Here is a 27,843-nt window from a genome sequence, read left to right on the forward strand (position 1 = left end):
GGGGGACAGGGGGCGGAGGTTAGTCAGGTGTGAGAGGGGAAGCGTTAGTTAAGAAGCGGTGTTGCCACGTCAAGGCCCTTCCCCGCGAACACCGTAAAATGCTGGATGATTAAATGATGATGAGAACCACGTTAATGTACTAGTTTTGAAAAGTAAAAAAAAAAAAAAAAAAAAAAAGTTAAATCTTAAAAGTCCAAAATCCAAGTACGTATGATCACTGGCAGATCCGGGAGGCAGCGGAGAATGAGCTGGGCTACGCCAGGGAGTCTGTCCTGCAAAGTGAGCGTCTAGGTCCAAAGCCTACAGCTCAGCTCAGTACAGAGAGCATTTAGTCCTAATGTGGGAGACACGCGTTTTTGTCCTCGCTAGCCTCTCACAAGCAAGAGCTCTTGGGCAAGTCAAACAATACTCATGAGTCTCAGTTTCCCAATTTGTAAAAAGTGCTGTTTGTTCTGCTAACCAGGCAGGAGGGAGAACTCGGTAAATATTATTTTTAGTGCGTTTTTACTGCTAATCTCTGCTTTTTCAAATACACCACCGATTATGTGCCCCAATTTGACAAGTCAGATAGCCACGAGAAATGCATGCTGAGCCAACACCTCACTTCTAGGAACTGAGAAACAGCCTCTAAACACAGAGCCCTTGTGTCTGCGGTGCGCTATGGGTTACGAAGCAAACACACACACGGTTTCACAGACTCCTCACGACGACCAGCTGTCGTGCCCTCCCTCTGCAGACGAGGAAACAGGCCGGGCCCCCAGGGCAGTGACAGGTAACACTCGGCAACTCAGAAGTGCATTTGATCCAAGTTCTCTGCTGTGTTCCTGAGACCAGAGCATGCCCTCTGGACAGTGAGAGGTTAAAATCCTGTTCAAATTTTTCATCATTTATGTAATTTTTAGGGAAAACCTCAAGTTAGGTGTTACACAGAACACTTGGTCTGTGTGAGAAGCTCAACAAATATTTTGATTGCCTTCCCATAGGACGACGGATATAGGTAACATCCTTGTCTTTTCCTATTCACACCCTGTAATAAATAATTAGCCAACTCTTAACAGCTATACATCTCCAAGAGCTGATGAATCTCCTAACAGAATAAATACGTAAGAAATTCTTATCTGAATTCAATGAACTACATTAAATAATTTTTCATCTGCCTTTTAAAGTCAAGGATTCTACTTAGAAATGCCCAACCCACTCACCTGCAAGCTCCATGAGGGCAGGTATTATATTGGTTTTGTCTGACACTGTGTTCCAAGCCCCAGCATGATGCATGAATTCAGTAAATGTTTATGAAGTAAACCCTTTGCACTTGCAATCTAAAATATCTAATTTTACACTCCTATAGCTGAATTGACTATTATTAATTAATTAATTATTAATTAATTTGGCTGGACCTTGTCCAATTAACAGTAAATTTCATTACATTCAGTGTAGTTAAAAATAATCTACTCAAAGCATTATGTAGTCTTGCAGAAAGGGGAAGAACATCATCATAATCAAATTTATTCTAACCTGTAAAACTCTTTTAAGCTTGAAAATGGATTACCAGCAAAATCATAGAAAATGGCATACTTTGTGGGTGGCCTTAAGACGTTATCGTCTGTACATGTGATTTATATATAAAATATACAATGTGTATTACTTTCCTTAATTACTTTACATGCACACACTAACGTCAAATGAATTACCTTGCTTCTGTTCACAGTTCACAGCACAGCCTAAAATGAGTTGGAGCATCCTTCCCAGCTCTGCGGCATCAGAATGCTCCCCAACAAGGTTCACATCAGGGAGGGTAAAGTCATTAATTTGCTGCCCTAAAATCTGGACAGAGATAAAAACATGAGAATTGCATTTACATCTATATGACCAAATAAAATACGTGATAGAGATTAGTTCGTCGGCATCAGAAACTCACTGCTAAGAGCAGAGCAGTTAAGCCAATCTCACTCCCAATTTCTATTTATACCTCCCATACATAAATTATAACTATCCTGAGTCACAACAACTTAGTCCCTCATCTGGTATGTGGTATGGACACTGAACAAAGAAACTGAGTACTACTGACCCCTCCACCTCCCCCAGAAAGACTGGCTGTGCGCTCTCCAGAGAAGTAGAGCCTGAGAGGTTCTGAACCAGGGGGCACCAGAAAGCAGAAGTTAGATATAGGTTCATGCCCACAACAGGAAGACTCCCCTGGCCACCTTCACTCCATTTGACTCCAAAATACTGGTAACAAGACACCCATATCAGGAAAGAGAATGGAGGCTTCCTTCATGGGAAAACTGGCCCCAAAAGAAATGACACATTTAGACAAATGGGTAGGTTTCTGTCTGATAACCCTACAGTGAAAAACGAAGATCCTAAAAGCACAAAAGCAGGATGAATGTGGCTGTAGTGTGATGGGTAAGGAAAGAGGAGGTGAGAGGGGTCACACGGTATCCGGTGGCCCCTGGTAAGAAGTATGGATCTGATTCTCGATGCGACGGGAAACCATGGAAGATGACTTGGAGGGTGAGAGTGACATAAATTCTCATTTTAAAAAAATCACCCTGGCTTGAGAGTGGAGAATAGACTGTAGCGGGGCAGAAGTGAAATCAGGGCACACTCCGCGAGTAATCTAAGCAAAAGCTGGTGATGGCTCGGTAGAGGGTGGTGGCAGCAGAAACAGAGAAAACTGTATTTTGGAGATTTAACTATAGGTCTTGCTGATGATATCGAATGAAGGAAGGACTGTAGGATGATCTGTAGGCTTTGGACTTGAATAGTAGGGTGGACGGCAGAGTCACATACTGAGGTGAAGACAGATAACGTAAGTATAGATGTAGATTTAAATGCACGTAAGCTTGTCGGGAAAAAACAGTAAGGAAATAACACAGGTGTTTCTAGGCTATGTTGTGTCCACTTGGTATCTGTGATCATGAAATTTAAAGTAAAACTATTTCCACTGCCTGATTTTTTTCCCCAGCAATATCCTGACCGTTCTGATGCAGACTCAGAGGATAAACTGAGTTAATCTAGGGATAGGGGTTTGCCGAGGAATAAAATGGAAGTAGGCACAGGACTTGTTAGTAACTATGCATGGACTCTAAACCACCTTCGCGAGTACGGGAAGAAAGGAGAGAGTTAATGGACAGCAGAAAGGAAAGTTTAACATAAATGAGTAACCACTCACAAACTATCCATATTATAGTGAAAAAGATTATTTATCTAGTAATCACCTAATAGCTGGTGAACCAGCTTTTTGAACCAACATCTTAGAGACCATACAATGGAAGATAAAGCTGATTATTAATATTAAGGTAATATTTCCTTTACTTGAAACTACTGTAAAATATTGTAAGATTAAACTATCCTATAGTAATACTTCCAAGCAGAATGAAAAAAACTCCTTACCTCATGATTGTAATCCAGGATTCCTTTCAAAATTTTCTTTAAATTGCTTATCTGTTTAAAGAGAGAGAAAACAACTGGGTAAAAGGCAATCACAGATGAAAATATAGTTTTACCTAAAAAATTTCTGAACCAACTAATCATTCTTGTTAATCATAAAGTAAACATAAAAAATAAAATTCAACAGTACATTTGAATTACTATCATAAAAAAGACTATCAATGGTTTAATTTATTTGATCTAAGAGATTTATAAAGCAAATTAAGTATCCAATTATGTTAAATTCGAAGGTAACTGAACAAGACCTAACAGTAAGATTAAATTATGTAGATCTTCTGCATGGAAAGAAAAAATGTGTCATCCTTAGTGAAGACTTGAGCTCAGTGCTGTTTTACCCAGAAAAGTAGAGTTGCATCTTACATAGAGGGTAAGTTCTAAATTTAGAGCATTAAACAAAAATTACAGTCAAAATTATCCTTGGATATCTCCTAACACAACCTACAAATCAGGTAGTCACCTATGAAGGAATGTCTCCAAATTCCTCCATGGTCAGAAAAGTGTTTTTCTTCAGCTGAGACCAAGTTAATATTTAGGAGCCATAAGGTTAAAAAAATACTACTATATCTTTAAATGTTAGTATAACGCTCAGCATTGCAAGATACTTGTGCTATAAAAAGCATCCCAGTAACAAGACAGGATAAGGGACCAACACTCACTCAACTCCAGAGCGCAGGCTCCTGGTCATGTTACCTGGGTGAAATCACGGGCAGAATCACCTGCACTATTTACTGTAAACTTATTTTCTTCCCTCTTTTTTTTTGACCCAACTCATCCGGCTGAATTTGTGTTAAGTCATATGCACACACGATATGATGCTGTTGATCATCCACCTGGCTGTCCCCAGGTAGATGTTCATAGTTGAAGACGTCCTAGGACAGAAGACTGCAGGAGTGGTAGCTATCAAATAAAAGATTCCACAGCAGGGGGATCCAGTGGTTAATCAAAGACATACTTATTTTTAAGGGAGAAAATAAACTGAAAACTTCATATTAAAAAAAAAAGAATCTCATAAATAAAACTAACATGTTTTGTGTGCCTAAAAATTTGGAGACACGGAAAATATATAATATATTTTCTCTGGTTCTAGGGTGTTCAATTTTTCGTATTATAACATTTTAAATTAGAAAGTCTTAAAAATCAATGTGTTCACTTAAAATGGTAGTTTATTCTCCACTGAAAAAAGCTACAAATCTTATCATTAATCAATGGTATCTTAAAATCAATCTTAAAATTGAAGAAATATAATTGAAGAAACATAATATAGGATAAAATACAGACAATAGGAATGCAAATCGGAATGGTTACTTTCAGTTCAGAGTACTGAGAGTACAATAAACATTTCGCTTTCTCTCTGTTACTGCCTTTGCCACCCTGGTGACACTGAAGACCGTGTGGATTTATGCGCACACTGTGTGCACGGGCGTGGGATACGCAACTCCCTCTTGTGAAGCAGCAGCAAACATAAGCTGATTTAGCAGCAAGACCTTAAACAGGTTATAACGTTAAAAAGCCATCACTTTAATTGCCTATTCTCGAAAGGTTATTTAGAAATTAAACAGCATCCATTCACTCTAGCTTAGTGAAAAGGAGGAATTAGATTTTGGCAGACCCAATATCTAGTCAGTGAATAAATATTTTCCTCAAACATGTGTTTTATGGGGAAATATAAAGACAAACCAAGCTTAGCTCATCTTAAGTCCAGGGGTTTCACAGGCTCACTCACTTGCATTTCGGAGTCCCTACCAATCTGTATTAAAAATAAATGGCTCCAGAGTTTTCCAAGCTGCCAGTCATGACCACAGACCAAGGTGGTGTAAGGACACTACAGAGGTGGAGAACAAGTCCGCGGCGGCCAGGGGTTCGGGTGAGGGCGGTGCGTGTGTATGACGGGGTGGAGGCACCACCGCACGCCTGGCAGGGATGGGGCAGCCTGCCCACCACTGCAGGGCCGTTATGTGAGTCTACACGCTGACAGGGCCACGCGGAGCGGCGCGCACACACAGAAGAGTGTGTGCAGAACGACTGAACTGTGAACACGCTGTGCATCGTATCCACGTCGGCTCCCTAGGCTTGCTACTGCACGACAGTCACGCAAGATGTTAGCCCTGGAGAAACTCGGGGAAAGGTGTGTGGAACTTCTCTGTACATTTCTTTTCCCAACCCCTGTGAATCTATAATCGTTTCAAAATATAAAGTTAAAGAAATAATTTACAGATGGGTTGCAATTTATATTTCAAAAACTAAACTAAAAACATTACTGCATTAAGTAAGGTTAAAAACTTATTCAACTATTCAGGAACATGCAATTAGGCGGGTGGGAGGCTGCAGTGTAAACTGTGTTTCTCACTGTGGGTTTCCATCAAAGATGCTTAAGGAATACCGAAAAATAAGGCTACTAGGAAGGAAATAAAAATAATCCATTCTCTGAGTGTTCTGGACACAGTTAATAATGATCAGTATTTCCTCATTATTAATAACAACACTAGCAACTAACATTACTGTCCTAAGTACATTATATGTGTTAACTCATTTATCTCTGTGAGGTAGATCCTATCACAATCCCCATTTTACAAACGGGAAAACTCAGGCACTGAAAGGTTAAAGACTTTCCCAGCAGCTGTGAGCGGCTGGGCTGGGACGTGGACACAGGCAGTCTAGCTCTGAAGCCTGAGCCCTCAGTCACTATGCTTTACCGACTCAGACTGTATCTTGGTGAGCAATTCCAGGTTACCCCAATCTTCAATTCTAGATTATTTCACCAAAGGTTATCTAAGTTTCTAAAGCTCACTAGACACATCAGAGCAAAAGTCAACAAGTATTATATACACCCAAGTAAAAGATTAATTAACAGATAGGAAAATAAAAAGAAAATACCTTTAGCCTCCAATTATCTCCTACTTCAGTTTTGATTCTGTTTAGCCAATTTTCATCAAAATATGCAGGATCTCTGCAAATAAGAAAAAGCTAGCATGTTAATATCATGTAGCTTTCAAGCTAAAACAAAACCAAACACACACACACACACATAATTGAAACCCATCCTGTATTATCACTTAACTGCAACAAAAAAAGGTATTTGACACATATGAGCCACAAAATAATACATGTACATGAGATTGAATGCAATTACAGTAGAAATCTCTAAAATCAACTGTTATCACTCATTAAAAACATAATTTTATCAAAAGCAAGCTAAAAGGTGAAAAGTGATAACATACAATTAATACATGTTTTTCAAATTATACACTAATCTGGAATTAACATAATTAGTAGATACCATGCTAATATCTAAAAACAGTCAAAATCAATGACAATTGTTTTATAAAGGCAAAAGACGTATATTAGGAAGAAGGTTAAAATAAGCTTTTCAGTTAATATTTCAATGACTTTCATCACCTACTACTTCAAAGGTCACCAATAATGTTATTAAAATTTCAATTTCTTTAAATAATATAAACAGAGAACCTGCTTATTCAATACTAGACATTAGACAAAGTTGGATCCCGTTTATGTTTGCAGAAGCCCTAAATCTAAGATAACACTGGTGTGGACAAACAAACTGAAACAAGGATAGACACTGAATATACTTATGCTTATTTTTCTTAGGAAAACCTCCAAAACTTCTATAAACACTAGAAAGAAAAAAAAAAAAAGCTTTTATCCTGGCATGATAGTCGCTTTAAAGTTCTTGAAATCGATGCTCTAAAAAATTAAATTATTTGTTCAAGACTACAGACTGAACACCTCTGTCCTGCTCCAGCAAGTGCCAAATCCAAAGATCTTTTCATAACACAACCATCTCCGTTCACTCAAAAAACATAATGGCAACGAGAGAAATATGTTAGGGGAAAAAAATCTACATTTCAACTTACACTGTCACTCAGACTGATAAATACAACCGCTACTAAATTTTGGTCAAATTATCTTTAAATAAAGTAACCTGCTATGCAGAATTTTAAAAATTTATTATTAAGAAAAATATACATATTTAGGCATAAGAATTTTTTGGTAGAATTTTGTAAATTGATTGATTAATTAATTAATTAATTAATTAATGGCTGTGTTGGGTCCTCGCTGCTGTGCGCGGGCTTTCTCTAGTTGCAGCGAGCGGGGGCTACTCTTCGTTGCAGTGCGCGGGCTTTTCATTGCGGTGTCTTGTTGCGGAGCACGGCCTCTAGGTGTGTGGGCTTCAGTAGTTGTGGCTCACGGGCTCAGTAGTTGTGGCTCGCGGGCTCTAGAGCACAGGCTCAGTGCTTATGGCGCATAGGCTTAGTTGCTCCATGGCATGTAGGATCTTCCTGGAGGGACTGAACCCGTGTCCCCTGCATTGGCAGGTGGATTCTTAACCACTCTGCCACCAGGGAAGTCCCAAGGCATAAGTATTTATGAAAAAAGTTGCAGCTAAGTTTTCTCTGTAGAAATCTATTAGGATTATTTTTGAAGCCTGTATCAAAGTTAACATGTTAACTTTATTGTCTATTTCTCTACTCTTAAATTTTTAAAAATTGAGATATAATTCACATACCATACAACTCACCCATTTGAAATACACAATGCAATGGATTTTAGTACATTCACATCACCACAATCTAATTTTAGAACCTTTCCATCTTCCCCAAAGAAATCCTGTATCCACTGGCTGTCACTCCCCATTTCCCTCTCTCCAGCCCCTAGAAATTACTAATCTACTTTCTGTTTTCATGGGCTTGCCTATTTTGTACATTTCATATAAATGAAATTATACACTGTGTGGGGTCTTTTGTGTCTGGCTTCTTTCACTCAGCATGCTTTTAAGGTTCATCCATGTTGTAGGACGTGTCACCACTTCATTCCTTTTTATGGCTCAAAAACATTCCATTTATGGATACACTACATTTTGTTTATCTATTCATCAGCTGATATACATGCTTCAATGTGGGTATGTGCCTAGGAGTGGAATTGCTCGGTCCCATAATAACTCTGTTTAACATCTGAAGTGTGACCAAACTGTTTTCCAAAGCAGCTGTACCATTTTACATTCCTGCTAGCAACACACGTCAGTTCCAGTTTTTCCACAGCCTGTCAACATTTGTTATTATCTCGCTAAAAAGTTATGCCCATCTTAGCGAGTGTGAAGTAATATATTATCTCACTGTGGGTTTTTTAAAAAATTTTTTTATAATTCATTTATTTTTATTATTTATTTATTTTTTTTTAATTTTTGGCTGTGTTGGGTCTTTGTTGCTGCGCGCGGGCTTTCTTAGTTGCGGCGAGCAGGCTTCTCATTGTGGTGGCTTCTCTTGTTGCGGAGCATGGGCTCTAGGCATGCGGGCTTCAGTAGTTGTGGCACATGGGCTCAGCAGTTGTGGCGCACAGGCTTAGTTGCTCCGTGGCATGTGGGATCTTCCCAGACCAGGGCTCGAACCCATGTCCCCTGCGTTGGCAGGTGGATTCTTAACCACTGCGCCACCAGGGAAGTCCCTCTCAGTGTGGTTTTGATTTGCATTTCCTTAATGACTAACAATGTTGAGCATCTTTTCATGTGCTTATTGGCCACCTGTATATCCTCTATGGACAAGTCTATTCAGAGTCTTTCCTGTTAAACAACTGATTTGTCTTTTTATTATGGAGTTGTGAGAGTTTTTTTTTTTTCGGTTTGTCTTTTTGTTTGTTTTTAGTATTCAGGGTAAAAGCCCCTTATCAGATATAAGATGTGTAAATAATTTCTCACATTCTGTGAGTTATCTTTTTACTTTCTTGATGGCATAATTTGCAGCACAATGGTTTTTAATTTTTGGTAACATTCAATTTATCTATCTTTTGCTGTTGGTATTATATCTAAGAAGGTTTTGCCTAATCCAAGGTCAGGAAGATTTACTTCTATGTTTTCTTCTACGATTCTCACAGCTTTAGTTTTAAATTGAAGTTATGATCCATGTGCATAGTGTACGTAAAGGGTCTAACTTCCTTCTTCTGCATGTAGATATTCATACCCATCTATTTTTGTTTTAAGCTTAATCTAGCTTCTTTAGTCAAGGTTCTTTTGTTGTTAAGTAAGAAAAACTAATTTGAGCAAAATTGTGCAAAAAAAGGGAACTTACTGGAAGACCACTGAGGAATGTTATGGTACAGAAAGATAGCTGGGCCTCCTTGAGTACTGAAATAAGGATCCGGAAAGCTGTTAAGAATCCAGACAGTACTCTCCTTCTGACTTTCACCTTTGCTTCTGCCCATCTATTCGTTTTCTCTCTGAAGACCAGCTTTTTCTGTTTCTCCACACAACGCTGAAGAGAGCTGCACACACGCTCCAAGTCTTCACCATGCCAGTTCAAGAAGATAGTTTTGAAGACCAGCCATCACTCAAACCCAATTCTAAATTCCCAGGAAACTCCAAATAATACAGCTAGAGTCTTTTTTTCATCCCTAGTCCGACTGTATGTGACCAAAAGGATGGACAGCCACAAGCAGGACACCCACAACTTCAGGTTTCAGAGAAAGGGACTCCTGTAAACTGGGCAGAGAACCCCCCAAAAGTGTCCTCTTTGCTTAAAACGTCTTGTGAAAATAGATAATGCAAAGAAAAACAACTTAAGTGAATTCTACTGAAATATTAAAGAACTGTTATAAAAATAATTCAGAAAGTAGAAAATATTCCATATTTTTAATAATCAAAAAAGCTGTAAACTAAAAATCATAATCATTGCCAATCAAGTAATAGTCTTTCCAATCAAAAAGGACAATCATAAGTAGGGCAATCTGTGAGTCTGGTGCTAAATGGGTGATGATTACCCAAAGCCAAAGGCACTGAACTTACTAGCTAAGTGGCAATTCAGGGCCACACAGCTAAAAGATACTTATATTTCAACAGGAAACCCCTTAACTTACAAAAAAGAATGCTTTAAAATGTCTAAGAGGGCTTCCCTGCTGGCGCAGTGGTTAAGAATCTGCCTGCCAATGCAGGGGACATAGGTTCAAGCCCTGGTCCGGGAAGATTCCACATGCCGCGGAGCAACTAAGCAACCCTGTGCGTCACAACTACTGAGCCTGTGCTCTACAACCCGCGAGCTACAACTACTGAGCCCACGTGCCACAACTACTGAAGGCTGCACGCCTACAGCCTGTGCTCTGCAGTAAGAGAAGCCACCGCAATGAGAAGCCCGTGCACCGCAATGAGGAGTAGCTCCCCGCTCGCCGCAACTAGAGAAAGCCTGCGCGCAGCAATGAAGACCCAATGCAGCCAAAAATAAATAAATAAATTTATTTAAAAAAAAAAATTAAAATGTCTAAGAAATTATATACTCTGAGAACTCCAAGATTATGGGATACTTCATTTACAACTTACAGCAACACTTCTTATGAATCAAAGAACTCAGAAAAATCTGAATAAAGTATTTCAAACCAATCACTGTGATACAGTTTGCTTTTTGCTTAAAAGATGACCACATCAAAGCCTCAGAATGTGCCTGAGCCGGACGGGAAGACAACAAAAGACAGCTGTTACCACCATGTGCTCAGCACCAGTGACCTGCCAACCAAGGAGCCAGGCACTCTGCGCTCACAGTGACACTGCCAGGAAGGTACCACTGTCCCCATGTTACGCTGAGCAATATCAGACTCAGAAGTTAAGTAATTTCCCCAAGTTCAATCACACCGTTAAGTGGCAGAGTTGATGGTACTGTCACTTTTGTTACAAAAGATCAGCAGAGTTCAACACGAAACTGGTCCTAGCAAACAACACCAGGGTCCTGTGGCTAATTCTCTCCTTCCTGCTCAGCCATCTAGTCACAGAGAGCAAAGACCCACATCGTTCAAGATGTTCTACGGTCAACAGGGGCAGGTGTCTGTCTCATTCACCACTGTCTGCCCAGCACTTCGTGTCTGACACACAGCAGTTCTCATTGATACCTGTGCACTGAAACACATTTGGAAGGTGATAGCACTTTTATTTAATAAGCTTCCAATCTCCTACTTGGGCGGAACACAGCAAGAATAGCAGTCCACAGATCTAAACTATGACACAAGTTAACTTATCTATGAAACAGAACAGAATCACAGACATAGAGAACAGACTTGTGGTTGCCAAGGGGGAGGGGGTTGGGGGAGGGATGGAGTGGGAGATTGGGGTTAGCAGATGTAAGCTTCTATACAGAGAATGGATAAACAACAAGGTCCTACTGTATAGCACAGTGAACTATATTCAGTATCGCCTAATGAACCATAATGGAAAATAATATTTTTTAAAAAGAATGTATATATATGTATAACTGGATCACTTTGCTGTACAGCAGTAATTAACGCAACACTGTAAATCAACTATACTTCAATTAAAAAAAAAAAAAAAAAGAATAGTAGTCCACAGCCTTCTTCCATTCAATACTTTTCCTAGTCATGAACTTGACTCAATATGCAGGCATCTAGCCATAACTCTGTTTCGCTAAGTAGTTTACAATTTCAGCAATGTTTTCTAAGTACCCCTTAATAAACGTTCTCAGGCTAGGATCAAACAGCATAAAGGTGATTTTCTCCAAAATATTAACAGGTTATAGTTCTGCACAGATACATAGATGACAAGGGATAATCTTACTGGGAGTGTTCTTCATGAGCCAGAAACCATCTTTAGCGTCTTACTATGTCCTGACTCCTGTTAAGAAAACGACACAAACCAGCCACAAAACATACGAAGCCATTTCCTCGACTTTCGCAGTAACACATCTATTCGGCTGTAACTTATGCACCAGTCATAGCTTAAGCTAAAGGAAAAGCTTATTAATTTTAATCTGTAACATAATTCCAGGAATACGCTGTCATCCTGCAGTCAACTGCTTCCACAGAAACTAAAAAATTAAATTTTATTTCTACTGCTTAAATTATTTAAGTACCATAATATTCTTATTGAACTCCCCCAAATTAAGATGGGGTCCAAAACAAACACTGTATTTTGACTCAATTTCTTAATATGACATTTTTATTAGCAAATGTTACTATTTTTTAAAATAGATATGTTAATTCTTAGGTCTATTTTCCTTTTTCTTTTGGCCATGCTGTGCAGCATGTGGGATCTTAGTTCCCTGACCAAGGATCAAACCCATGCCCCCTGCAATGGAAGCTCGGAGTCTTAACCACCAGACCGCCAGGGAAGTCCCTCTTAGGTCTATTTTCTAATGATCTTTTCATTACCTAAAGCAATCATTTTGGTCCCCTGCCACTAAACGGATATTGAAGAGTTGGCTATGACATTTATATTTCGCATCCTTGATGACAACAAAAATAAAGCAAATTATGCTTTAGCCTCTGCTGTGTTAGAAAGAGCAACAGAGGCGCAGAGGCACAGGCTCTAAACCAAGAGCAGGCAATCAGGTCCCATACATAAAAAGAGGCATTCCACCACTGTCCACAGCTTGACCTTCATTTTATCTCTTTTGGTCTCATCTACTTTCTTTTTCCCTCTTTCTTGAACTCTGAAAATAAATCCTAATGGCACTTAGAGGCACAACTTACTACTTCTGATGTTGCTCTTTCAATCAATATGCAGTTGTGGCAGAATAAAAAATATATTTGCCCTCTGTCCCTGGATCCTGGTGCTGAGCTCCTAAAACCCTGAGAATTTCCTGAGTGATGGGGTGTCTTTTGTAATTCATCATGGGTCCTTTCCAGCCACACCGGAGCTTATGCTAACAGGGTGATTCACTGTGGGACCCGTAGACAGCTTCAGGACGAGGGCTGGTCCCAGAGGAACTTTCAGCCCCACCCCCTGACCTCCAGGAAGGGACTGGCGGTGGAGTTCAAACACATGGCTAATGACTTTACTCATGCCTCTTTAGTGAAACCCCCCAATAAAACCCTAAACAACAGGGTTCAGGAACTTCGGGGTGGGTGAGCACATCACTGTGCTGGGAAGGCAGTGGGCTTGTGGGGTCACAGAGCTCTGCGCTGCCTCTACCCCACACGTCCCTGTGCATCTCCTTCATTTGGCTGTTCCTGAGTTGCATCCTGTACAATAAAAATGTAATCATAAGTATAGAGCTTCCCTGAGTTTTGTGTCATTCTCGCAAATATCAAACCTGAGGGGGTTCATGGGAACTCCTGCATTTGCAGTTGGCTGGGCGGAAGTGTGGGTGCCCCAAGGACCCCACCCATATCCACCTGGCATCTGCAGTGGGGGCAGTCTTGTGGGACTGGGGCCTTAACTGCCGAGTCTGCCCCGAGTGTCAGAATCAAAGGACTGTGACCTTAACTTGTGGGGTCTGAGCCACCTCGGGAAGCTGGTGTCAGAACATCGAGTTGGTATCAGGGAAACTGTTGATGGAAAATGACAGAGTGGTGAACTCTTCTTGGAGATAAAGGATAAAAGAAGATAAAAGTTGCTTTCTTTTCATTTCAAAGTTTGTAATTCCATATTCATTCATTTAGCTAACATTTACAGCACATCTACTCTAGAGCAGGACAAGGGGCTCTGGAAGGTAAGGGCGGCGGCGATACTGCACCGGTGGTCAGGGTGGGCTAGCTCTCAGTGGGCACCGGCAGCCGGCAAGGAAGAGCAGCACGTGGGTGTCTGCCTGATAAACACCCGAGGCAGACGGACGGGCCCCGCACAATGCCCCCAGCAGGAGAGTGTGAGGATGAGCGGGGCGCCGCTGTGGGAAAGAACGCCAGCAAATGAGGTCAGAGTTCAAGAGGGAGGAGATATGGGAACATATGTATGTGTATAACTGATTCACTTTGTTATAAAGCAGAAACTAACACACCACTGTAAAGCAATTATACTCCAATAAAGATGTTAAAAAAAAAAAAAAAAAAGAAATGAAGTCAGAGTGGTACCAAGGGCTCAGGTCACTTGGGCTCTGATACATCACTGTGAGTCCTTTGGCTTTTACCCTAAGTGAAAGGGGGCACCAGTGCAGGGCTCTAAGCAGAAAACCTCACTCTGGCTGCTGGGTTCACATGAGACTCTGGGGCAGGCAACTACAGAAACACCGACACTAGTCAGGAAGTTACCAGCATGATATGGGCAAGAGATGACGGCAGCCAGACCAATATGGTAGCAGTAAAGGTAATAATTTTTATCATAAAACTTTTTTACTCCTAAAAATTCCACTATACATCTGTAATAAGTAAGGCACTTTCCTGTGCCTTACTAACCATGGTTCTGATACTACACCTAATATAATAAAGAAACACTCCCAGAATACCTAATAATCTATATTCAAATTTCCTCCATTACATCCTTGAAATGTCTTTGTTCAAACAAGATCCAAGCTTCATGCATTGCATTTGTTTTTGTTTTTGAAACTGTGGTAAGAACACTTAACATGAGCTCTGCCCTCTCAAGAGACATTCAAGATCAGAGTACAGTGCTATTAACCACAAGCATAGTGCTGCACAGCAGGCCGTAAGGGCTTATGCATCTCATGCAACTGAAACTTTATACCTGTTGAACAGCAACTCCCCGTTTCCTCCAAATCCCAGCCCCTGGCAGCCACCACTTCTCTCTGCTTCCATGAGTCTGACCACTTCAGACACCTCCCAGAAGTGGAGTGGCGCAGTCTGCCCCCTGGGACCGGCTTTCTCGCGTAGCATGACGTCCTCCGGGGCATCCACGCTCTGCACACGGCAGGTCTTCCAGAAGAACCATGTGATGCGTTTGGTCAGTGTCTTTCTCTCTGGACTCTTGGATCTAGAATAGTCCAACCCATTCCTTTCTTCTCTTGACATTCACTTGCTGAAGAGACCAGGTCAACTGTCCTGTGAAATATCCCACTTTCTGGATTTTCCTGATCCTTTCCTTGTGACTCATTTTAACCTATTCCTCTGTCCTCTGTATTTCTCTGTTATCTGGAAGTTAGATCTAAAGGCTGGATCTAGCTATATTTTAAAAGTGTAGCCTTCAGTATTTCCTGATGGGTTGGATGCAGGATGTGGAGAAAAAGAAAGAGAGGTTTCAAGGTCTGAGCAGCGCAAGGCCAGAAACGCCAACAACTGAAATGAGAAGACTTTGAGTGGGTCTGAGCAGAAGACAGGGTTTAGTTCTAGATACGATGACTCTGAGATGTCTTTTAGACCCAACTGGAGATGCTAAGTAGACAATCAGACAAGTCTGCATGTCAGAGGAGAGGTTCACGCTGGAGATAAAAATCTGAGCATCATTAGGATATGGATGCCATTTAAGGGTATGAGACTAGGCGAAATCATCGAGGGGGTGAACGCAAACAAAAGAGAAGAGGGGCCAGGCCTGAGTCCTTAAGCTCTGCGTCCTTAGGAGGGAGCACAGGAGAGGGAAACCAGCACAGGAAATGCAGATCATCCAGTGAGACAGGAGAGAAACCTGGAAGGTCACGGTATCCTGGAGGCCAAATCTTAATAAGTGTCACAAGGAAGCAACAAGCAGATGAGCATCTGTCCTTTGAACGCTGCTGCCAGTCCCGACGAGGACTGAGGACGGGCATCAGCATCAGCAACAAGTGCAGTTCTAACATGATGGTGGGGAAACCCTGACGGAAGTGGATTTAAGGGGGCGGCGGGGAGAACTCTGAGACAGACGCTGCACAGGCAGGAGAACCGGAGCAGTGACTGACAGGAGTGGGATCCTGAGAAGTCTGTTTAAAGATAAATAAGCCTGCTTCCCTGCTAGCGGATATGACCCTGCCGAGCAGGGGAAGCCGTGGGTGTAGCAAAGAGGGGAGAACTGGTAAAGCAAAGATCTTGAGTAGGTGAGAGGCAAAGGGACTCAACAGACAACGTGCAGCCGCTGACGTGACGACAGGACTGCCCCCGGCACAGCTCGAAGGCGGTAACGGGCAGCAAGGCGGCCACACTGACGCCGGCGGGGGCAAACGTAGTCGGGGAGTCAACAGAGATTCTCCTGTATGTGTTTCAACTTTCTCAGAAGTAGGCGGTCCCTTACCTTGGAAGGTAATCAGAGGAGAGAGTGGGGAAGTGGTGCTGAAGGTCTCCAGAAAGGACAGTGGGAGACGGTCACCCGGAAGAGGGGTAGTGAGAGGGCTGGGGAAGTACCAGATGACCAGGGGTTCACACTGGGAAATGTAAAATGAGACTCACCAGCAAGTCTGTGTCTTTTCCAGCTCGGTTCAGCCACATAGGTGAGACGCAGAAATGGTGGGATATTCGATTTAACCAAGTTGTGGTTTAGCCAAAAAAGTACAAAGAAATAAAAAAGGGGCAGAGGAGCTAAAAATGTACACAGGGAGTGATTATGACTGACCACGGAATTTCGGCTGAATAAGAGGAAAGAAAGAGGTGAAGGTGAAGGACAGTGTTGAGACCCCACCGGCCCTCGAGAACTGAAGGATGGCTGGAGATGTGCGGCCAGAGAGAGTGAGATGGAAAGACAGGAGGCAGTGGTCAGACGGCGGGAGAGAGCAAACCGAGACCACGGAGGGTCGCAGATTACTGGTGATGATAAGCCATGGGGTATGACCTCGAGAATGAGTGGCTGAAACTGGGTAGAGGATGAGACCAAAGGAGATGAGTCAAGGAGTTGACAGGCAAGGGTCTAAAGGACCATATCCAAGTCCCCAGGAATTTCCACAAGGGTGGTGCTGGAAAGAGCAGCAGGATGCTTGGATCCAAAGCTGCTGAGAAACGAGAGGGATGATGTCGTCAGACTCAAAACTGAGGGGTCTTAGGGAAGATGTGAGGGGAATGGTCTGGAAGCAGCACTGAGGAGGCACCATGCTGAGCCAAGTGGTACATGAAGAAGAAACAGCCTTACTTAGAAGCCTGCAGAGGCAGGGCTGTTACGGGAGAAGAGGATTCTTTCAGGCCCGAAGTTGATCAGGGCAAAGCAGTGATTGTTCTCTGGCAGGTGTACCATAGGTTCACCAAGAATCACAGGTTTTATAGCATAAACAGTCAATTCAAGTTCTTGTTGTCTCACACAGAACATGCTGTGCTCTCCAAAGTGGGTGCTGCTTTGTAAAAATCTTTACAAAGGCTAATGTTAATTTTCTTCAAACCAAGAAGTAGAAAATAAGAAAGAAAATTCTATAAATTTGAGTTTTGATAATATTAAGAGTCATAGCTCCCTAAAAACTTAAGGCCCCCCTCAAGAAAAGGTTTTCATTTTGTATTTGTTGATATATAGATGTAAAAGGATAAACTACATCTTAAGTGTTTTCAGTGCCTGATCTATTATTAAAAATTACTTCAATGAACAAGAATCTAATCATCCATGGATGCTGTCTGTCCAGTCATTAGACAGTTCAACATAATCAAAATCCTGAAAATATGGGAAAGGAATCTTTGCAATAAATAGTGCAAAAAAAAAGAGACCCTTATATCATACACAAAAAGTAATAACTCAGAATGTGTCACAGACCTAAATATAAGCATTAAAACTATAATACTTCTGGAGGAAAACACAGGAGAAAATCTTAGAGACCCTGGGTTTGGTAAAGGTTTCTTAATTAAAAAAAAAAAAACCATGGGAACTAAAAAAAATATATTAAATAATAAGTATTTAATAATTAAAACTTTAAAAATATTTGCTCTGCAAAGACACTATTAAGAAAATAAAAAGGGAAGCCACAGGCTGGGAGAAAATATTTTAAAACATACATCTGAGAAAGAACTTGTATTTAGAATATATAAAGAACTCTAAATTTAATAAGATGAAAACAATTCAATTAAAAAATAGGCAAAAACCACAAAACACAAGGAAGGACACTACATAATGATCAAGGGATCAATCCAAGAAGAAAATATAACAATTGTAAACATTTATACACCTAACAGAGAAGCACCTCAATACATAAGGCAAATGCTAACAGCCATAAAAGGGGAAATCGACAGTAACACAGTAATAGTGGGGGACTTTAACACCCCACTTACACCAACGGACAGATCATCCAGACAGAAAATTAATAAGGAAACACAAGCCTTAAACAACACATTAGACCACAGACTTAATTAATATCTATAGGACATTCCATCCGAAAGCAGCAGAATACACTTTCTTCTCAAGTGCACACAGAACATTCTCCAGGATAGATCACATCTTGGGTCACAAACCAAGCCTCGGTAAATTTAAGAAAACTGAAATCGTATCAAGCATCTTTTTCGACCACAACGTTATGAGATTAGAAATCAATTACAGGAAAAAAAAACTGTAAAAAACACAAACACATGGAGGCTAAACAATATGCTACTAAATAACCAAGAGATCACTGAAGAAATCAAAGAAGAAATAAAAAAACTACCTAGAAACAAATGACAACGAAAACACTATGACCCAAAACCTATGGGATGCAGCAAAAGCAGTTCCAAGAGGGAAGTTTATAGTAATTCAATCTCACCTCAAGAAACAAGAAAAATCTCAAATAAACAATCCAACCTTACACCTAAAGGAACCAGAGAAAGAAGAACAAAGAAAACCCAAAGTCAGTAGAAGGAAAGAAACCATAAAGATCAGAGCAGAAATAAATGAAAGAGAAACGAAAAAAACACTAGCAAAGATCAATAAAACTAAAAGCTGGTTCTCTGAGAAGATGAATGAAATTGATAAACCTTTAGCCAGACTCATCAAGAAAAAAAAGGAGAGGACTCAAATCAATAAAATTAGAAATGAAAAAGGAGAAGTTATAACAGACACCGCAGAAATACAAAGGATCATGAGACTACTACAAGCAACTATATGCCAATAAAATGGACAACCTGGAAGAAATGGACAAATTCCTAGAAAAGTACAACCTTCCAAGACTGAACCAGGAAGAATTAGAAAATATGAACAGACCAACCACAAGTAATGAAATTGAAACTGTGATTAAAAATTTTCCAACAAGCAAAAGTCCAGGACCAGACGGCTTCACAGGTGAATTCTATCAAATATTTAGAGAAGAGCTAACACAGATCCTTCTCAAACTCTTCCAAAAAATTACAAAGGGAGGAACATTCCCAAACTCATTCTATGAGGCCACCATCACCCTGACACCAAAACCAGAAAAAGATATCACAAAAAAAGAAAATTACAGGCCAATATCACTGATGAACATAGACGCAAAAATCCTCACCAAAATACTAGCAAAGAGAATCCAACAACACATTAAAAAGATCATACACCATGATCAAGTGGGATTTACCCCAGGGATGCAAGGATTCTTCAATATACGCAAATCAATCAATGTGATACACCATATTAACAAGTTGAATAATAAAAACCATATGATCATGCAGAAAAAGCTTTCGACAAAATTCAACACCCATTTATGATAAAAACTCTCCAGAAAGTGGACGTTGATGGAACCTACCTCAACATAATAAAGGCCATATATTACAAACCCATAGCAAACATTCTCAACGGTGAAAAACTGAAAGCATTTCCTCTAAAACAGGGAACAAGACAAGGGTGCCCACGCTTGCCACTATTATTTAACATAGCTTTGGAAGTCCTAGCCACGGCAATCAGAGAAGAAAAAGAAATAAAAGGAATCCAAATTGGCAAAGAAGTAAAACTGTCACTGTTTGTGGATCACATGATACTATACATAGAAAATTCTAAAGATGCCACCAGAAAACTACTAGAACTAATCAATGAATTTAGTAAAGTTGCAGGATACAAAATTAATACACGGAAATCTCTTGTATTTCTATACACTAACAATGAAAAATGAGAAAAAGAAATTAAGGAAACAATCCCATTTACCACTGCAACAAAAAGAATAAAATACCTAGGAATAAACCTATCTAACGAGGCAAAAGATCTGTACGCAGAAAACTATAAGATACTGATGAAAGAAATCAAAGACGACACAAACGGATGGAGAGATATACCATGCTCTTGGATTGGAAGAATCAATATTGTGAAAATGACTATAGTACCCAAAGCAATCTACAGATTCAATGCAATCCCTATCAAATTACCAATGGCATTTTTCACAGAACTAGAACAAAAAATTTTACAATTCGTATGGAAACACAAAAGACCTCGAATAGCAAAAGCAATCTTGAGAAACAAAAATGGAGCTGGAAGAATCAGGCTCCCTGACTTCAGACTATACTACAAAGCTAGGGTAATCAAGATAGTATGGTACTGGCACAAAAACAGAAATATAGATCAATGGAACAGGATAGAAAGCCCAGAGATAAACCCATGCACATATGGTCACCTTATTTTTGATAAAGGAGGCAAGAATATACAATGGAGAAAAGACAGCCTCTTCAATAAGTGGTGATGGGAAAACTGGACTACGTGTAAAAGAATGAAATTAGAATACTCCCTAACACCATACACAAAAATAAACTCAAAATGGATTAAAGACCTAAATGTAAGGCCAGACACTATAAAACTCTTAGAGGAAAACATAAGCAGAACACTCTTTGACATATATCACAGCGAGATCTTTTTTGACCCACCTCCTAGAGTAATGAGAATAAAAACAGAAATAAACAAATGGGACCTAATTAAACTTAAAATGTTTTGCACAGCAAAGGAAACCAAAAACAAGACGAAAAGACAACACTCAGAATGGGAGAAAATATTTGCACCTGAAGCAACTGACAAAGGATTAATCTCCAAAATATACAAACAGCTCATGCAGCTAAATAGCAAAAAAACAAACAACCCAATCAAAAAATGGGCGGAAGGCCTAAATAGACATTTCTCCAAAGAAGACATACAGATGGCCAACAAACACATGAGAAGTTGCTCAACATCACTAATTATTAGAGAAATGCAAAATCAGAACTACAATGAGGTATCACCTCACACCTCAGAATGGCCATCATCAAAAAATCTACAAACGATAAACGCTGGAGAGGGTGCGGAGAAAAGGGAACCCTCATGCGTTGTTGCTGGGAATGTAAATTGATATAGCCACTATGGAGAACAGTATGGAGATTCATTAAGAAAACTAAGAATAGAACTACCATGTGACCCAGTAATCCCACTCCTGGGCATATACCCAAAGAAAACCGTAATTCAAAAAGACACATGCACCTCAATGTTCACTGCAGCACTGTTTACAACAGCCAGGACATGGAAACAACCTAAATGTCCATAAACAGAGGAATGGATAAAGAAGATGTGATACATATATATATAATAGAATATTACTCAGCCATAAAAAGGAACAAAATTGGGTCATTTGTAGAGACACGGATGGACCTAGAGACTGTCATACAGAGTGAAGTAAGTCAGAAAGAGAAAAACAAATATCGTATATCAACACATATATGTGGAATCTGAAAAAACTGGTATAGAGGATCTTATTTACAAAGCAGAAATACAGACACAGACGTATGTTTGGATACCAAGGGGGAAAGGGGGGGCGGTGGGATGAATTGGGAGATTGGGATTGACATATATACACTATTGATACTATGTATAAAACAGATAACTAATGAGAACCTACTGTATAGCACAGGGAACTCTATTCAATGCTCTGTGGTGACCTAAATGAGAAGGAAATCCAAAAAAGAGGGGATATATTTATACATATAGCTGATTTATTTTGCTGTACAGTATAAACTAACAAAATATTGTAAAGCAACTATACTCTAATAAAAATAAATAAATAGATAAATAAATAGGCAAAAGACTACAGCAAACAGGAGAGGCTGTGGAGAAAGGGAACTCTCCTACACTGTTGGTATAAGCTGGTGCAGCCACCATGGACAACAGTATTCTAAAAATATCAATAGAACTACCGTATGATCCAGCAATCCTACTCCTGGGCATGTGTCTGTAGAAAACTCTAATTGGAAAAGATACATGCACCCCAATGCTCACAGCAGCACTATTCACAATAGCCAAGACATGGAAGCAACCTAAATGTCCATCAACAGATGAATGGATAAAGATGATGTGGTACATACATACAATGGCATATTATTCAGCCGTAAGAATGAAATAATGTCATTTGCAGTAACACGGATGGACCTAGAGATTGTAATACTAAGTGAATTAAGTCAGACAGAGAAAGACAAATACCATATGATGTCACTTATAAGTGGAATCTAAAATATGATACAAATGAACTTATTTACAAAGAAGAAACAGACTCATAGACGTAGAAAACAAATTTATGGTTACCAAAGGGGAAAGGAGGTGAGGGAGGGATAAATTAGGAGATTGATATTAGCAGAGACAAACTACTATGTATATAAACAACAAGGTCCTACTGTATAGCACAAGGAATGATATTCAATATCCTGTGATAAACCATAATGGAAAAGAATATGAAAAAGAATATATATGTACAACTGAATCACTTTGCTGTACAGCAGAAATTAACACATTGTAAATCAAGTATACTTCAATAAAAAATAAGTAAACATAAAATTTTTTAAAATTCCTATATTGATGAGTGAAGGAATACACTGTTTACAGTGTATAATGATGCCTTTAGCTAACTGAAATAATACCAACAGCTAAAATTTCTTGTAAGCTCACTACGTTCCAGGTACTCTAAAAACATAGGTAGTTTCCCCAATTTACAGATAAGAGAACTGAGGTACAGGAAGGTTATGGGCCCAAGGTCAAGTACCTATTAAGGGACAGCCAAGATTCAAAGGCAGGTGTGGCCACAAACTCCTAACCCCACCTGCGCCTCATTGCCTTGACCCAGTGCCCGCGGGTGGGGAAGTGTGCGGACGTGAGCGTGTGGCCACCAGCGTGTGGACACGGTCTGGCCAGCCACCCCTCAGAGGGCCCCATAGTCCCAGGGATGTCCCAGATCCCAGAGTCACGGTGGGGCACTGGGCTTGCACACCCAGAAATTAAAAACAAAAAAAGATTACATCAAACAATTTGCCAAAGAAGATATATATATGTATGCATATATATATACAGTAAATGTATATAAATACAAGAAAAGATTCCCGACATCACTAGTCATTATAGAAATACAAATAAAACCCACAGTGAGCACCACTAGACGGCCACTAGAATGGCTATAATTAAAAAGAGCAACCCCAGCAAGTGCTGGTGAGGCCACGGTGCAACTGGAACACTGACACGCTGCTTGTAAAAACATAAATGGTACGTCCGCTTTGGAAGCAGTTTGGCAGTTTCTTCAATATTACACTTACACCTGCCACATGTTGCAGCCATTTCGCCCCTGGGTGGACCTTCACCCCAGAGAAATGGCAGCGTATGTCCACACAAAGATGTGGACACCGCTGTTCACAGCAGCTCTGCTTGTAACAGCCCAAAACTACAATAACCCAGGAGCTCCTCAGCAGCCGAACGGATGGATGGATTGGGGTGTATCCATACAATGGAATATGCATGGACTATATTAAGACAGGCAACAGCATGAATAAATCTCAAAATTTTATGTTGCATGAAAGAAGCCACACCCTCTCCCTCAAAAAATAAAACATACTGTAAGCCCATTTACATAAAATTTGTGTAAAATGCAAATTAATCTACGGCGACAGAAAGCAAATCCGTGGTTGCCCTGGGGATGGGAAAGGGGTGGCTGGAAGGAAGGACTGAGGAAACTTTGAAGTGATTGGTATGTTCATTATCTTGATAGTTTCCTGGGCATCTCCACAGGTAAAAAAAATTTATCAAATTCTACATCTAAAAATGTGCAATTTACTGTATGTCAGTTTCATTTCAATAAAGCTGTTAAAAAAAGGAGGGGGTAAGTGCTCAAAAGACATGAGCTGTCGAGCCACGAAAAGACACGGAGGAACCTTAAATGCGCATCACTAAGTGAAAGATGCCATCGGAAAGGGCTACACGCTGTGTGATTCCAGCTACCCAACAACCTGGAAAAAGCACAACTGTGGAGACAGTAAAAAGATCAGTGACTGAAGGGGAGGGGGATGACTAGGGGGAGCACAGGGGGTCTTCAGGGCAGAAACTATTCTGTACGATGCTGTAAGGAAGGACACATTTGCCCAAACCCATAGAATGTACAGCACGGAGTGACGGCTACCGTACACTGTGGACTTCGGGTAATGCTGATGCATCAACGTAGGTTCATCAACTGTAACAAATGGACCATCTGGTGGGGGGATGCTGACAGTGGGGGAAGTTCTGTGTGGGGCAGGGAGCAAGTGGGAACTCACCATACTTTTCCCTCAGTTTTTAAAAACTTTTTTTATTGTAGTAAAATACACATAAAATTTACCATCTAAGCCACTGTTAAGTGTACAGCGGCACTAAGTACATTAAGTACATTCACTTACTTAATGGTTGTGCAACCATCATCACTACCCACCTCCAGAACTTTTTTTCATCTGGTACTGAAACTTTTTTCCATTCAATTTCGCTGTGAAACTAAAACTGCTTTAAAAAAACAAAGTCTACTAATTAAAAACAAACAAACACACAAAAACCAGGGGGACATGAACCTACATGGATGAACGAAAGATAGAAGTCAGCAATAAGATGTTGGAAGCAGGAAAGCAGATGAGCAGAAAATGACTTAAAAGACGACAGAGAGAAACAAATTATACTAACAATAAGCCTACTGAGATCTATTCACATTTGATAAAATTTCTACTAAAACTACAAAAACATACAAGTTTCTCACTTAGCTCAGACAAAATGAAGAGATCTGCCATTTCTCTCAGCATCCACACTCCACTGGCTTTCCCCGTGCCTCTCTGGTCCCTCTGCTGGTAGATGTTCTAACCAACAACTAAATGTCAGAGTTCTTCAAGGCTCAGGCTACACACTGTTTTCTTCTTACCCTATACTCTTCCCTGAGTGATTTAATCCACACTCACGGCTTCAATTAAGAAGCACCCAGATTGATATCTCTGGTTTGGACTCTTCTGAATGTTAGCCCTGCGGAGACAACTGCTAACTTAGAAATTTTCACAATTTCTCTGTAGCGCTTGTTATACTAGCAGTTTTGTTTCCTTGGTCATTTAACATCCGTTTTTCCCCAGGTTATAAACTCTCTGAACACAGTTACCCTGTGGACTGTGGCTCATCCTTGCATCACCAGTGCTGGATGCAGAGCGGCCGTTCAATAAACATCAAACTGACAAAGGAGGAAGCTTCTGTGAAGCTGTTATTATACAATTATTTAAGTAGACAATATAAAACAACATGAATGAATCACACAGACATAATGTTGAGTGAAAGAAGTCAAACACAAAACAGTATACACTGTATGATTCCACTTACAAAAATGATGCTGTAGAAATCAGAACCATGGCTATCTTTGAGGCAAGGGGTATTGATTAGGGAGGGGCATGAGGGGGACCATTTGGGGGCTCAAAATGTTATATAGTTCAGTCTGGGTGGTGGTTATATGGATGTGTGTATACACGTGTGCATATACATACAATATATACATACTACACACAAATTAATTACTTCTTTTAGTATGCTTTTCGGTCTACATTATACCACAACAAAAGGAAAAAAGGAATGCATTTTGGGAAAAAAATGTAAAAAACTAAATATTGATGAGAAATATGCCCACAAGACTTTGGCAAATGAGAATAACCACTCTGCAGAACATAATGCACGTTATGATCTTGATTTGGTAAAATAATATACTCATACAGTCTTTCTTCTGGTTTCTACAACAGAAATCCTACCCAAACTAACAAGCAAAAAATTCATTTAATGACACATACCTGGAAAGCTCACGTAGCTAGGCCCACTTGCCCACAAATAATTTTTATTAAGAACTGCACTGAAACTCTCTAGACCAGGGGTCCCCAACCCCCAGGCCGTGGACCGCTACCGGTCTGCGGCCTGTTAGGAACCAGAATGCACAGCAGGAGGTGAGCGGCGGGCGAGTGAGCGAAGCTGCATCTGCCGCTCCCCATCGCTCCCCATCGCTCGCATCACCGCCTGAACCATCGCCCCATCGCTCGCATTATCGCCTGAACCATCCCCACCCCATCGCTCGCATCACCGCCTGAATCATCACTACCCCACCGTCCATGGAAAAATTGTCTTTCACGAAACTGGTCCCTGGTGGCAAAAAGGCTGGGGACCACTGCTCTGGAAAAGCTAAACGTTATAGGGCACCACTCAAAAGTGTCCACGAAAATCACAAGACCGCTCTTCTGAGTGCTAGAACCAGGGCTGGTCAGTTTCAAGCGAGCCTTCTTGAGCTCTGCCAGAAAGTCTGCATGCTTGTATGTCTGGAGAGATGTAAGGTGCACAAGAAAGGTACAGCAAGCTACAGTTTTCAAGCATGAACCGCCAGTGTGAAAGGCAGGTAGATTCTCTGAAATGCAGGCATTTGAGAAGCTTCCAGACAGGCAGCTCTACACAGCTCACTGCAAGGGGAGCAACGGCAAGAATCCTTTAGCGATGATACTGATTCTCAACAGAGCTGCAGGAAATCTCAGCAAGTCCCATGTAAATTCTTTAGTGTCTCAGGCTGACAAGGGCTCGGGGCTTCAAAAGACAAAAGTATCTCCCAAATCACATCAAACTTACTGACATCTTAAATTCACAGGTAACCCTTTATTTGAAAAATTCCTAGGTCAAAAGTTGAAGACAGCCATACAATATCAATTTTACAATTATTATGTTTTCACCCTGCCTCTAGGTGGAGCTTACACTGTGTGTGTGTGTGTGTGTGTGTGTGTGTGTGTGTGTGTGTGTGTGTCTGTCTGTCTGTCTGTCTGTCTGTCTGTCTGTCTGCAGACGGGTGTGGGGGGAAGCAGCAGGTAACAAATAAGCAAGCAAAATACATGGTATACGATACAGTGTTACCTACTTCTGAGAAGCATACGGAAGGTTAAAAGGGAAACGGAGCACAGGGCATGGCTATCGCTTATTTTCTAGGGGTGGACAGGGAGGGCCTCACTGGTAAGACAACGTCTGAGCAGAGCCCTAAAGAGAGAGAAAGCCTCTCAGATCCTTCTATGATGGCAAAATCTGGACGCTAACAAGAAAATGTCTGCCAAGCTTACACTGAAAACCACAGGAAGAAAGAATTCTGCTGAAACCGTTGGAGTACTGCAACAATTGCAGCCCTAACTACCCTTGCAGCCGGTCCACCTGTACCTAAACAAGCGCAGGCTGCCAGAAGCACCTGTGCTGCTCAGTTCTCGGTTTCTGCGCAACACGTGTTTCATGAGAGCACTTTATTTTTTTGTCCATGTTTTCAATCTAATAAATATCCAGGTATAATAACATACAAAAAGATAAAGCAATTTATTCTTACATCTTTTGGAGAACCTGGGCCATCACAACCCCATTCGTTAAATCTTCCACGGTCTGGCATGGTGCATCCACATTAAATGTCTGGATCTGGAAAAAGGAAATTAAAAAAAGGGAAAAAAAGATTCCATGGTTAACCATATAGAAGAATTCTTAGACTTCTTCTACCTCATCTTGGGAGTTGAATAAGTCTTAAAAAGCAGAACACTGTGAAACGTTTTCCCTTACGGGAAGTTTCTTGCAGCTTGCTATTGCAATTTTTTCCTTTTGGTAAAAGAGAAATGGTGGTGGACACTGGGTGGCTT

At 40.6% G+C, this 27,843-nt stretch overlaps 1 protein-coding gene across 3 annotated transcripts in view; it reads right to left on the minus strand.

Moving 5' to 3' along the window:
• The window catches only part of HOOK3 (hook microtubule tethering protein 3), a 113,602-nt gene that overhangs the window by 78,073 nt on the left and 7,686 nt on the right, over positions 1 to 27,843 (minus strand). For all 3 annotated transcript variants that reach the window (XM_036838755.1, XM_036838756.1, XM_036838757.1), the window contains exons 2-5: positions 27,543 to 27,628; positions 6,328 to 6,400; positions 3,397 to 3,447; positions 1,692 to 1,824 (exon numbers count right to left, since the gene is read on the minus strand). In XM_036838755.1, coding sequence (XP_036694650.1) covers positions 1,692 to 1,824; positions 3,397 to 3,447; positions 6,328 to 6,400; positions 27,543 to 27,628 — 343 coding nt within the window. The remainder of the gene's footprint in view (positions 1 to 1,691; positions 1,825 to 3,396; positions 3,448 to 6,327; positions 6,401 to 27,542; positions 27,629 to 27,843) is intronic.

Source organism: Balaenoptera musculus, chromosome 21 (genome assembly GCF_009873245.2).
Source record: "Balaenoptera musculus isolate JJ_BM4_2016_0621 chromosome 21, mBalMus1.pri.v3, whole genome shotgun sequence".
Taxonomy (NCBI): Eukaryota; Metazoa; Chordata; class Mammalia; order Artiodactyla; family Balaenopteridae; genus Balaenoptera; species Balaenoptera musculus.